The 14,264-nt window shown below is 41.4% G+C and overlaps 1 protein-coding gene across 8 annotated transcripts in view; it reads right to left on the bottom strand.

Moving 5' to 3' along the window:
- R3HDM1 (R3H domain containing 1) overlaps positions 1–14,264 on the bottom strand; it is a 277,140-nt gene that overhangs the window by 71,753 nt on the left and 191,123 nt on the right. For all 8 annotated transcript variants that reach the window (XM_082261129.1, XM_082261127.1, XM_082261128.1 and 5 more), the window contains 7 exons: positions 14,195–14,254; positions 13,855–13,995; positions 12,633–12,741; positions 12,456–12,551; positions 8,935–8,972; positions 8,784–8,834; positions 8,449–8,675 (listed from right to left, as the gene is read on the bottom strand). In XM_082261129.1, coding sequence (XP_082117255.1) covers positions 8,449–8,675; positions 8,784–8,834; positions 8,935–8,972; positions 12,456–12,551; positions 12,633–12,741; positions 13,855–13,995; positions 14,195–14,254 — 722 coding nt within the window. The remainder of the gene's footprint in view (positions 1–8,448; positions 8,676–8,783; positions 8,835–8,934; positions 8,973–12,455; positions 12,552–12,632; positions 12,742–13,854; positions 13,996–14,194; positions 14,255–14,264) is intronic.

Raw genomic sequence — 14,264 nt, 5'->3', positions numbered from 1 at the left:
CAGAGCCTGACGGCAGCCATTTTGTCTGTAAGGCTTTAAGTTTTCACTGAGTGCTAAAGTATTGTAATTCCAACCTTGTGGTTCAATATTTAGAATGAGTTTAGATATGATGCAGTTAGGTGGCACTAATCAATTAATGGTCCTGTTGTGCTGGTTGAATTTCCAATCACGACACTACCTGCCTGGAGTTTCCATTTTCTCCCTGTGTAAGTTTCCGTCGGGTACTTCAGTTTCCTCCCACACTCCAAAGATTTGCTGGTAGATTAATTTGATCCCGTCTAAATTGGCCCTAGTATGTGTATGTATGAATGTGGGTTTGGGACTTTAGATTATAAGCTCTTTGAGGGCAGGGATTGGTGTGAATATACAATATATATGTAAAGCGCTGCGTAAATTGACAGCACTATACAAGTACCTGTAATCAATAAATTAGTTCAAATGGTGCCAATCAAATAACATTTCCTCATTGTTTTTGGCCTCTTCAAAGGAAACCTGTATTGAATAAAATATGAATGATGCTTCTTTTGTTTTGAGTTTTCTAGGTACAATTGGTACAGTGCATGTGCTGTGCAGTGGAAACTTCTGTTCCTTACAGATGCAAGGAATACCTGTGCATTGAGTCAAATCATCAGAGGCAGCAGAATAACTGAAGAGGACGATGGGGAACTCGGAAAGTAGCAGCGAAGGAGATGGCGCTAGCTGGAGAGGGGGTAAAAACTGACAACCTATGTCAGGTTGGTGCTGGAGGACACACTCATAGGGTGTGTGCCATAAAGGCCAAGTGGGCTGCATCTACTTGCAAATAATGGTAAGAGCTCACCTTTCACTTTGAAGTTTACTTCTTCTTCTTTAAAGAAGCTGCTTTACTAAATAAACAGAAACTGTTGGATTTTTGTCTTACCATAAAATACTTTTCCCTAAAATTCTTTGACGGACACAGCTCCAGATCTTCTTGACCACGGTGTTATGCTGCCCGCTACAGGAGTAGGACACTAGGCAGGAAAAAACTTTCACGCCTATGGGGAAGTCCTTGGGGGTATTCTCCCACTTCCTGCTATAGGCACTCAGTTTTGTTGCAAGCAGTGTCAGAAGAATTTATAACCCAACTCAATAGAGGGGTGGATCTGTCAATTAACATCAGAGTAAAGGATTTTACGGTAAGACCATAATCCAATTTTCTCTTTCGTTCATTGGAACTTGTCCTAAGATCCTGAAGAATGAAAAGGCCCACTTGTGAGTAGAGAAGGGCCAAGTTTGTGGCGAGTTTCCTGGTAGCCTGTGGGGGGGGGGGAGGAAAGACCCCTAGAAACGAATGGGCAGGAAGTGGGGGGCCCCGGCCAGAGCCCTACCAGTACTGCCCCCCGGCCCCCATCACCCGCTCTCATCCCCACAACAGCAAGGACTGTATGGACACCCCTGGGGGGGCTAGGTGTGGGCAAATGGGGGATGGTCCACAGCAGGACTGATAAAAGAGGGGGGGGGGGCGCTTCTGTGGGACGTGAACTGGGGGGGGTCTGACATCCTAGGGAGAGGCCTACATCCACCCCCACAGGCAACCAGTGAAAGGGGGAACACTACTTACCACACCATGGAAACCGGGTGGGCACCACTCCATGAAGACCACCGCACCATCTTGGAATGGGGTGCTGCGGGCCAGAGGTACGCTGCGACTCAGGCCGTAACCAGGTCTGAGCGCACTCGCAAGACATTTCAATCGCCGGCCAGCCCCCATCCAGTGGGGCTATGTCGCGGCCGACCTAGCGTGGAACTGAGATCGAGTCACGCTCGCTGGCTGGACTGGGGAGACCGTAGAGATCCAGAATATCCAGTGAGTCCAGCAATTGATTGCAGTTCTCAGAGAAACCGAAAATATTAAAAAAGGAGGAAAAAAGTCGGTTTAAAAAAAAAAAGAAAAAAAGAAAATGCTAAAACCAGAGATTCCAGCAAGGAACTAGGTCCTTACTTCTGACTAGGCAGAAGGAAACCATGCCTATAGCTGGAAGTGGGAGTATACCCCCAGGGACTGCCCCCATAGGTGTGGTAAAGTTTTTTTTCCTGCCTAGTGTCTTACTCCTGTAGGAGGCAGCATAACCCAATGGTCAAGAAGATCTGGAGCTGTGTCCGTCAATGAAAGAGAAATTAACATTAACCTGACTTTAGAGCGAAGCTGTGTTCATGTGAATTAACCAATCATTTGCAAGCAAATGCATAATAAAAGTTCACTACACATGCTTAGGTGAACATTCCCTTTTTTTTAAAGACTAAAGTAATTTCCGTTCCATAACGGTCAGGGAACTTCAGTAAATAAGTCAGCCACGACCCTGACGTCACATGAATGACAAAACGCGTTGTAGGTGCCTAACATGATCTTATCATGCACAGCGGCTGCCAGCCAGAAGGGATGATACAATTGCTGCAGCTTATTGGCTATTGATGCCGGTCTGTTTTATTTGAAATGTGAGCATGTTTCCTCATATCAGTAAGCTATATTTATAAAGATATACTGCACTATATACTATACTATGAGTATTAATATCTTATAGGTTTCTGACATTAGCATTGGCGGGATTGCATCACCTACCGCAAGCAAATTTTGGGATTTTCCCTGAAGAGCTTTTGGCTTCCTCTTTGTTTGAGAGCCACTGGGTTCTGGAAAACAAAGCACACTCCTATACCTTTTGGACTTTGGGGTGCTTCCTTTGGAGCTTTGAAACTCCTCCTGCACTCTTGTGGACATTATTTTGAGCACTGAATGTCACTGGATTGACAACATTTTGGTGATCTGTTATTTTATATGTGTATGTTTTATTTAAAAAAACGGTTTCACGTTTTTGGTATATTAGTGCTGCACGTTGCATATTTACATTTGCTGAAAGTCAGTATCGGCAGAATCCTAGATGTTCTAGTCAATACAGGTTTCACTTACAACAAAGTGCAATGATGTGGCATCACCCATAACAGAGGATCAAAAAGCACTCCAGAAAATTGGCTTATCTGTGGCTGATCATTGTTGTTTACTGTAATTCACTGTACTTCATACCTTGCCGTTCAAATCTAGCTTTGACAAAATAGGAATTTCAATTTTGGGAGACCATCAAGGAGATGACAGCCAACAAATTTCATATTGCCCACATAGAGATTTTCCTGCACTTGTTATTTTCTGCTCCCGCTCTCAAAAGCAATAAAGAAAAAGAAAAAAAAAAGAAAAAATCTACCACTTTTTTGCAGCTGGATTCCTTTTTATTATTCTATAGTATGGAGATCTTTTTCTTGGAAAATGAGACCATGTGAATATTCTGGTCGGGGTCCCTTCATCACTGCACTACCAATGATGTAACAATTCATTGAGTGGTTAAAAGCAGCACTTGGCTGAGAATATTACATCTGGGTGGAAACTTTCATCAAGTAAAGCTAAATAGGACTACATTTTAAAAGTTACAGAGAAGAGTACAAAATGGAGGCCTTTACAGGGTGCAGGCAGATGGATAACCTTAAAAACAGAGAAAGCAGTACTGTAGAAGCAGGCACATCATGCAACATTAAGCACAGTCACAGCAATGCAAGCCAAAAAGAAAAGCGCAAACAAGCCACACATTGCTGAACTAATGGAACAACCCTGTAAATCTGGAATATTCCAGGTACAGATCTGCATGAGAATGGAGGGCATTGCTCATATGCACCTAGGTAAACCCAATGTAAGCTGCTAGCCTAGCCAGCTTGTAAAACATAGGTGGCAAACTGGCATCTAAAAATGGCAGAGACCTATATTCTCATGCATACCATCATGCAGCTTCAACAAGATGTTAGTTGTTTGTTTGCAGGTGTTTGATATGACAGAAGTATTTTGAGAACTAATTCTACAATAGATATGCAAAGGCCTTTCATACACAAAACAGGTAAAGGAATGATAATAGACAATAGTAACAAAGAAGTGTATAGAACAATAACACTACAAATCATCTATTATATATACACTAAATCTTGGTACTCCCTATTCGATTTTCTTCTGTTCAACCCAGCAGAGCCGCTGTACTAACTATGCGACGTCACGTTAGTATAGCGATCTCCCCCGCTGAGCTATTGGGAGTGCTGAATGGGAGTCGGTCATGAGCCTTTGACAGAAGCCTGTAGGACCAGCTGCGAGAACACGCCAAGCTGCGATCTCTGCCATTGGCTGAGACCGCTGATCGGGAGTCGGTCGGCTACTGGTTTTCCAGCATGCACATCTGACATACACATTTTTTTTTTTATTACTATTTATTTTTTATTTGAACTGGCAAATGTCTCCCGACATTCAGGCCGGGCGGGACCCAGCTTAGGCCCCTTTCACACAGGCAGACTGTTCAGATCCAGTCAATTTCTGTAATACACACTGCTAAACAGGTTAAGCACAGTGGTGTCTCTGCTCTAAATAATGCAGTCAGGACTTAAATTAATACCATTAATAGTACACTAATGATCTTAAAGGCCTACAATTTATTCAGCTTCTAACCAATTCGTCAATTTAAAGTGCACCTGTGCCCAGACTATGCATAATAAAGTATTTATATATTTTTACCGAGCAGTAAAAGAGCTTTAAAACAAGCCATCACTGACCTTCATAGCTGCAGGCGCTGTGGGGTAATTTTTAACCAAACATCACAACAGACTATCTCACACAAGCGAATAATGGGGCATACAACATAAATTTCTATCTTAAAGACAGAATAGCTGTGCACCACTATATGCCGGTACTCACGTACACAAGCATATAACATACAGAGAATACGCTTCTAGTGCCCCCTTCCCTACTGCAAGGGCTAAATGCTTGTTAAGTCTAGATGTAGAGAAATACATTTTTTGTCACTCTCCTCTCCGACGCTCCAGGTTGTGGGTGGGCTATCACCAGCCTTATGTATAATGCAGGACTATTGGTCCTAAATTGTATGTGATAACATCAGAATGCAACCACCAGCTAGAGCACATTAACGTGGAGGCTTTGTGGGACTGGTCACACTTTGTGAAGAAAGCCTTCCAGGACAAGGAATAAAGCATTACACCATTACTATTCCCCCTTTCCCGGCATAATTTCATGTTACACCCATATTTATGGTTTATTGTGAAATACGATGCCATTCCACAGCGCCCCCAAAAAAAAGACTTTGTAAGCCAACAGCAAAGAGCTCATGCACACTGCAGCTCAAAAAAAAAAAAAATGTGCTTTTATGTGCTCTTTTGCACATTTTTATTGAGCTTCTTTAAAGCAATTCTCCCATCAGCTCATTTCCCTTTTTTTTTTTCTTTTGTGAGTTTTCAAGCTTTTTGAGGGTTTTTTAAACTTCTTTTTTTACACATTTTTTGCAAGCACTTGGGCATCTTTTCTGCTCAAAAGCTCCTTTCAAAAAAAAAAAAAAAACGAGAGTTTGGTGGGCTTTTTTTTTTTCTGTTAGAGCATATGCCTGTAAAATTCCTAAGAAAGCCATAGTGTGCATGGACACATAGGCTAACATGGAGCGGAGTTTCCAGGCAGAAAAAAATGAGAGCTCAAAAAAAGCTCAAAAGCCTGTATGAGCCACTTCTTTGAGATGCAGTGTGCATGAGTCCAAAGAGGAAGAGATGATTACTTGAGGTTCTCATTTGACCAGTAGGACTCCCAAGGCCATTCACTACCCCTATGTCTATGGTTCCTGAAAAGGGAAAGCTCATGTGGAGATCCTGTGTAATCAAGCTCAACTCTGAGCCTGGGACAGAAGATTTTGTGACCTCTGGTACAGGATACCTTCCAAAAAGGATCACGCCTGCGATTCAAAGGGGACCCAGGGGTAGGTGAGTTCCTTGACTGGACTAGAGGCCCTGATGCGTGGAAAATCTTAGTAAGTAAGAAAGCACGTTGGACTAGAAAACACCTAATTTCTCTCCCCCGTCCCACCAAATGGAAAATATATAAACCAAATACACTTATTCCATGATGATTTTAATAAAGATCACCTAGAAAAGAAACGTTTAATTACACTGGAGACAGTTCACCGATTTAAATCCATCAGTTCATTAACTTTGACCGCAGAGCTTAGCCTCATCTGACTTTAGCTGAATAGAGGACTAGTTGTGATAGATACCTACTCAGCTCTTGGATTACCCAGGGCAGTACCTCTGCAAAAGGACAAGTTGTTCTATGTCTGGCTTATTTCTGATAAGGGCTGAGACTTCAAAAAGCCCCCAGCTCTCCCCAGTACAATGCTAACTTAGTGAGATGTGGTAGTGGGGGGTTGTAAGTCCCCTTACAGCATCCTTTTGTGATCAAGTGAAAAGACTATAAAGGACAATTTCTGAGGAGGTATATATTTGAAATGATCAAAATTACCTCTTCTGTATTTTTTTTTTTTAAGATCAGGACAAAGTTAACAGGTTCTCCCTAGCCACTTCAATATGCATATATTATATATACGGCTTTCAAATGGTCTAGCGGGGTTATGGCTGAAGCTATCAATCATGATCCCCCACCCAAATTTATTTTTTTAATGGCCATTCTCTGTCTTATAAATGCATTTAGGCTAATCAGCAGCTGTATTTCTTTTAGAAGCAGCAGAAGGGGTCTGTCTGTAGGGCCCCAGGGCCCTGGGGTCGGTCGGTCGGTCTGTAGGCTCACCATTCTTACCTGTGAGCCTGGGAAACAATCCACCAGTTCGAGTGGCTAGCCACAGAAGTGAGTAGAGACCAGATCTTCTCTGATTACCTCTATGATCTAGGAGGACCGGAGCAACGTCATGACGTCACTTTCGGTCTAGGGCAGAAGTAAATCATTAAAAAAAAAAAAGAAAAAGCATAAGGCATTGATTTTCTTTGATGTTATGCTTTAAAAAATAAAGGAGAGACTTGTGTTATAGACCCCAGTTCTCTCCATAAAGAGGACATGTCATCCCTTATTTCTATTACAAATGATATTTACATTCCTTGTAATAGGTATAAAAGAGCAAAAAAATTAAAAAAGGGATAGAGTTAAAAAAAAAAAAAATCAAAAAAATAAATCTATTTAAAGTGCCTCCATCTTCGTGCTCCTGCGCAGAAGCACATGCAAGTTAAACACACATATGTAAATGGTGTTCGCACCACACGTGAGGTATCACCGCAAACGTTCGTGTGAGAGCAATAATTCTAGTGCTAGACCGCCTCTAACTCTAAACAGGTAACCTGTAAAAAATTTTAAAGCGTTGCCTATGGAGATTTTTAGGGAACGTAGTTTGTCACTGACATGGACTTACATTGTATTTTTCATTTAAGAAAAAGAGACTCCATCTTGTTCTGCAATGTTGAAATGTATTCTGTAACCATCACTTCAGACTTCTGTTAGAAGCTCTCTGTATCTCTACTCCCTCTCCAGGTTTTACTTTCCAACTGTTATAGTATTTATATTTGCTAGTTTCAGTTTTTCAGTTGTCAAAGCTCCTGGAAATATCTGTTAGTTCCAGGTAATAGGCAGAATGTGACCTTCACTGGTTCCTCCTGCAAGGACCTGAGCAGCCAAACGCCCTTAGTCATGAGTGAGTTTCTACCAAGTGAAATCTGTTTAAAATAAGGAAATATAAATACACCTACTTTACAGATTAGTCATCTCAGAGGAGAACAAGCCAAATGCTTGGTTTGCCACGCTGATTGACAAGCTCTGCACCCCTGAATCCTCTCTGCAAAACCTCACCCCTCAAAAGGACAACGCGACTAGTCGATAAAAAAAGTATATCTCAGAAATAAAGTGTCTAAAAATCTAAAAAGGCTTTGAAAAAAATCTATTAAAAAAATATGCTAAAGATACCGGCAGGGAGTTAGTTGGAGTTTTACTAGGACTACTCCTTGGAGAATCTAATTTTCATGCGATTTGTTTCATTACATTACTTCAGCATAAGCCATCAATCTATCCTGCCATAAACAAAATCAAAATTAAATTTTCTTGCAATCCCAATAAAAAAAACTGATGTAACTAAATCCTATTAAAAGGGTATTCCACTTTAGGTGGACTTCTGATGGTGCTGCAACTGAGCACGGTAAAAATTAAAAATAATTTAAAAAAAGAAGGGTCCACTTTTCTATTTCAAGTGGAGAACCCCTTTTAAATCTTGACAGATCTCAATCATTCAATCCACAACAGCAAAGAGGGGGAAGAGGATAATAAAAAGGCCTTTGCACAGAATGTGATTTTTCTTTAAGTGTATAATGTAATAATATGAATATAATTGCAATGTTAGAAGGCTAAAATGGTATGGGGAGGTGCTATGCAAGCACTTGCAACGTATAGCTCCTTTTTTGAATTCTCTTAATCCTAAAAGGAGCCTACCACAAAACCACAAAAATAAAAAGGCATTTTCAAGGCAAGCGCACACAAAAAAAAAAAAAAAAAAAACTCAAAAGCATACACCATAAAATAAACAAAAACAAAATGCCATGGCAGCCGATTGCCTTTGCACACACCGCTGATACCTGTTTTGGAAAGCCTGCCTGTGCTTTTGCTGCTTCCAGAGCTATCCCCTCGTGTCAAAACCGAAATCCCACTGAAGCTGCTAGCTTTGGTGACAGCGGGCTTCAGGTTTCTGATGGAGCTGTCAGAGTCGGTACTGCTCCACGGCCGTGGCTCATTGTACTTCAGGTCATTCTCAGTACTGCTGTAGAGGCTGTTTCCTGATCTACCTGAAGCGTCTTTATTGATCCTGAAATTTACACAACTGGACTGTAAAGATATATGGAAAAAAGAGATCGCAAGGAACAAGAAAGCGCAACACACATGCAGAAGACGAGGACGTTAAATGAGCCAATACCTAAATATCTGGCGTCTTTGCTGGGTAATATTACACTCTTCCTCTTGGATTCTGTTGGGCGTTTCAAAACAGTTAATAGTTGGCAAGCAATGTGCAGAAGAGTCATAATAGGACAATGTTCACACACACACACAAACACAATGCCACCTACCTCTTATCGGTGAGGTAATTCTCCTGAGAACATAATGACTGATGGAAGGGTTTAAAGAAAGGAAGAAGAATTACTCAAGATGTAATTGACTGTTGTGCACTAGGATGGGTAAACAATTCATTTAGATCAATTTAAATGAATAATTTAATAGGGGCTGCAGATACAGTAAACAATTTAGACTGTATTTACAATTAGACAAACTTCAGCATACGACAGATTGAACTAAACAACTATACTAGAAAAAGCAATGCAATCTGACTACAAAGGTCCCCCCGCAGGTACCGATTATTGTAAACTAGTCCAAAGGTTTAGTGTACTATTGGTAAAACAAGCAATTTATAATGTCTATGGAATCAAATGGTGCCCTTGGGTTTTTACCAAGGCTGCCAATGAAAGTGTTAGGCTACTTTCACACTGCAGGGCTTTTAAGACAATCTATGCATTTATAAAAAAGGTATAACCCCCTTAAAATACCTTGCATTACAGTATATTGCATTACAGCCCATCTGTGTGAATAGCTGGTTGTTAAGGATGCCGTCCGGTGCCGGCCCCTTCACAACGGGCCATTTATTGGTTGTTAAAGACGCCGGCAGGTGGCTTTTAAGGAGCCGGAACCCACTGGTGTCCTTAACCTGTGATAAAGCCTCCCCCGCAGTGGTCAGCAGAAACAATGCCATCACTGAAGGAAAGGCGGAGAGCTGCGGGCAGGCGGGTCAGCCAGCAGCAACAGCTGTGAAGGGAAGAGAGCAGTGGGACCGGAAGGGCTGGATGCCAAGGTTGTGTCTATGCTACTCTGGCAGGAGATGGGGGGGGGGGGGGGTTTGCGCATCCCCCTTTTAAAAAGAATACAACACACAATGAGATTGTGAATCTAGCAGAGAAACTGCTCACTGGGCTACAGTCTTTAGCTAAATAACTTCCAGAGAGATGAGAGATATTTGAAGCCTGCACCCCCTACCAGAGTTGCCAAGTTAACAAGGACTGATTACTGCAGAGTCTCCTATAGAATTAATTAGGTCTATATTGCTTTTAAATATCAGTCCCTCCCCCTGATGACAGGGTTCTAGGTGTAGCTTGGACCCTGACATCATCTTTAGCCCTACATTGAATCCCTGTTCAAATCTTGTTGCCTTAACCTCTAAGTTTTCCAGAATAAACTCAACAATTGACACCACTGAGCTACTAAATCACTTCCTTGTTTTCTGTCTCCTCACTGGCCTACCTTTACACAGATCTATCACCCATTCAGTCTATCATGAACACTGCTACCAGACTCATCCACCTTATCAACCGCTCACAGCCTGCTACCCCTCTCTACCAATCCCTCCATGGGTTTATAATCATCCAACAAATAAAAATTAAAATACTAATATACAAAGCCATCTTCAACTCTGCCCCAGCTACATCACCAATTTAATCTCAAAATATCACCCAAACCCTCCTCTATGATCCTTCTAAGACCTCCTGCTCTCCAACTTTCACATGATCTCCTTCCATGCTTACTTCCAGGACTTCTCCAAAGCCTCTTTCATCTTTTGGAATGCTCTACCCCAACCTATAGGGCTATCTCCTGGTCTGTTCACCTATCAACTCATCTCTTCAAAGAAGTCTATCCCACCACTACCCAACAAATGAAATTTTACTTTCTCCATCAACTCCTTCCCACACAATTATTACCTTTTGGACCACTTGCCCATTCCTTTTAGATCATACGCTCTCAAGACCAGAGCCCCACTAACCCCTCTTTGTGTGCTAACTGTACCGTCTTCTTAAACCTCTTCACAACATAACTGTACTGTCTACCGTTACATTGTAAAGTGCTGCACAAACTGTCTGCACTGTTTAAATCCTGTATATCAGCAACTTTGGTGACCTTAAATTAACAGGGACAATCAGTTTTCGGATCTCTCGGTGAAGTTAATGAGCTGAAGGCTCAAAATCATTGAACGTCTCAATTTTAGAAGTGTAAACTTTTTTATTTACTTTTGTACTATAGTGTAACAGGCCAATTACTGTGATGTATCAAGAGAGACTAACATTCCATTTAAATTTACAAATATTAAAAGACAGTCACCGCACATGTGATAGCTCAGTTCCTGGTGTTAAAACTGGCGTGGGCCATCTGCAGCGAGGGCTGTCTTTAGAGACAACCAACCCCATACAGCCAACCTGAATCTGAAAAGCATTTAATTAAGTATACACAAATAACAGACCTTTAGACTAGTTTTTGTGTCTACACATCCAAGGATCGCGTTGACTTAGGGTGTTTAGGCACAAAGTTGGTCTGAAAGTCTACTGTAGGTACTTTTATGGTCTGACTCATTGGGGTCCTATGTATATACTTGGTAAAAAAAAAAATGAACAAAATCTTCAAATTATACATTTAAAGATTGACAAAAAAACCCATAGCATTTGAGACAGGTTGTTGAAATAGGCAATCGATTACAAGATATAATGGGTGTTAACTAACCCAACTAACACACATTCCCCTGCATGATCATATTTTTCCAGGGTATCCTAGGAGAACAACTTCAGCTAAAAGCATAGGGTTTTGGACACTAGGGCCAAAGGGTACAGTAAGTGGTAAACACCAGCTAAAAAGTCCAAAAATGAAGGCCTAATTGAAGTGGTTGTAAAGGCTGAAGGTTTTTTAGCTTAATGCTTTGTATGCATGAAGGTTAAAAAAAAAAAAAAAAAAGTTTGCAGTTTGTGCCCCCCCCCCCCCCCCCCCCCAAGCCTGATCTCGATCCAGTACTGTGCACAAAAGCTGAGGCTCTCCCGGGTCTCTGCCTCCTCAATGGCTGAGACTATGACAGTTAGGCGGGAGCAAGGGGCGGGGCTAAGCAACCTTCTCTGTGTCTTATGGACACAGTGTGCTGACTCGGGAGCAAGCAGGCAGGAGTGTAAGCCACTTGCTATGGGGGCACTCTGCAAAGGGGAGGGGCCAAGAGCTCTGGCAGGGGACCCAAGGAGGTTCGGGACTGCTCTGTGCAAAACCATTGTACAGAGCAGGTAAAAATACAATGTTTGTTTATTTTACAATTTTTTTCCTTTACAAATGTTCCAAGTCTCCAAGAGCCACAAATGGCAAATGCTTTTATGAGATACTGTATTAGATTTATCCCTTTCAGTGCTACAAACTCCCCTTTATCAATGGAAATACTTTTATAGTGTCATATGCCAGGAGGGTAGCAAAGCATTAAAGTATATGTAAAGTCTAAACTTGTTTTTTCCCCTCATATTGGATGGAGTTTGGAATGGTTAAAACCCATCAGGTTATTTTTGGCATTGGTTTCATCAAGGAGATTTCCATTTAATTCCTGTCCTGTACGCGGTTTCTTCTGATGACAACTCAAAAATGTTAGATGTTTTTCTTACTTCAGTAAGCTAATACATATGGATTAGCCTTGCACAGCCAAAAGCACCTGTTCACTTGAATGTGGCTTAAACCTTATACAAAAGCCCCTATCAATGTATTCTCCACCTTAAAATATTAAAATCACAGAAAATATTCTGCCTACTTCCTGCGCAAATATTCTCTCACGGGCTCGCTGGTACTCTTCCTCCCGTTCTTCGATGGATTTGCTTCTTCTGTCCTCTTTTAATCTCATCCTCATCTGTACAAAAAGGCAAATTAGACAACTCAAACAACTAATCTAAGCTTTAAGCAAGTGATAGCAAAATATTTAAATCCCAACCTGATTATCATCTTTGTCTAAACTGGAGTTATCCCTCTTGAGAATGTAACGCTTCTGAAAATCCACGCTTTTTTCATCCTTGATATGTTCCTCGAATTTCTGATCAGGGCTGAAAGACATCAGAAGAAACAAATAGCTGACTCTGTACTAGATTCCCCCATATACATGGGAACACACAACTACTGGAGATCTCCGCAATGACAAATGACAAACCTATGAGTTTGGTAGTGATGAACGGATAGTAATTAAGGTTAAGTTGTTTGGTTATCCACCCTATTGAGGGTTTATCAGTGAGCAGGGGATCATGTGTGGGGATCAAACCAAGGTTCTAGGCTGCTGAACTCCTTATATAATTGTAGGGATGCTCTTCATTAGTGGTGAGGAGTGCCTAGTATATTGTAGTCGAACTGTAAAATCAGAGGTGATACTTCACCAATGGCTTTACCGTGTGATTACAATGACGGTTATCCATATGCGTTAGACCCAAACAAAAAGCCAGAATAGGAGCCCAAATCCCTTGAAACACTATATATCATTTTCCTACTCAAGGATCTCATACAAATCAGATGTATGACCACTGGTACCAAGCATGCCTCAGCACACGTTACAAAAATAATAAAAAATAAAATAAAATTACAGCCCTACTTGCTGATTTAGCTTTACTGCTACTCCCTCACTGAACAGTGCATGAGTTGTGTGAGAATGTATGGTATGATATGATATAGGAGGGCAAGCGTCCATAGATGCACGCAGCGCAGCTCAGGCACCGCATCACTCCCTACTTACAGGATTTGACAGAGCAGCAGGAGCCTATGGCTTCTGCTTCTCTTAGTGTATCCTGTGAATCCAGGAAGGGAGATCAGCGCTGCTGCAGCCAGGGATATTGCTGAATCACGAGGGGAGATGGGTAAATGTTTAGGGAGGAGGGGGACAGAAAAAGAAGTGGGACATTTTTTACTTTAATGCAATTGACTTTGAGGTGACCGCTTAAAGTGTAATTAGCTGTTGATCGGGTAGTAGACCTCACCACTACCCAGCTACAGCTGAGACCTATGGGGCAGAAGCCTGCCAAGCTGATCTGGCCATTTTCAAGCCTCAGTTCAATATTACAGGTTAGAAAATAAATGCAAACCTTACTAATCTCCTACACTTCTGTCTTTATAATAATGCCCTCCTGTAATTGGCTGCCCACGCCAAGCTGACACACTCTTCTATGACTCACATTCTTGTATTGCTTGTTTTGTTCACAATGACAGATTTTCCACTCTGATCGACGTTATGATCAAGGCCAAAATATGCAGCGACTCTATGCAGAAGCATCCTGTGATACGAGGTCATCGGCGGGAACTTCTTACGTTGTATTCTTAAATGGGAAACAAAGCTACATTAAAAAGCAAATTAAGTCAACTGAGGGAACCAATCTAAAACTGCTTTCGAGCTGAATCTGAATTTCTTATTGGATGCTCTGTGTTACGCTATATTGCTCTACAATATAGATTATAGATTTTATCCTATACATGTACAGAGAGCAAGAACTATATATAAAAATGCATATAACTTACTCATTGGTTGCGATGAAATCTAATATATCCTGTTCCAATTTCAGCAGCATCATTCTATCCCTAGAAAGAA

The sequence above is a fragment of the Pelophylax lessonae genome (assembly GCF_965119305.1).
Source record: "Pelophylax lessonae genome assembly, chromosome: 6".
Lineage (NCBI taxonomy): Eukaryota > Metazoa > Chordata > Amphibia > Anura > Ranidae > Pelophylax > Pelophylax lessonae.
This window is presented reverse-complemented; position numbering and strand designations above follow the sequence as displayed.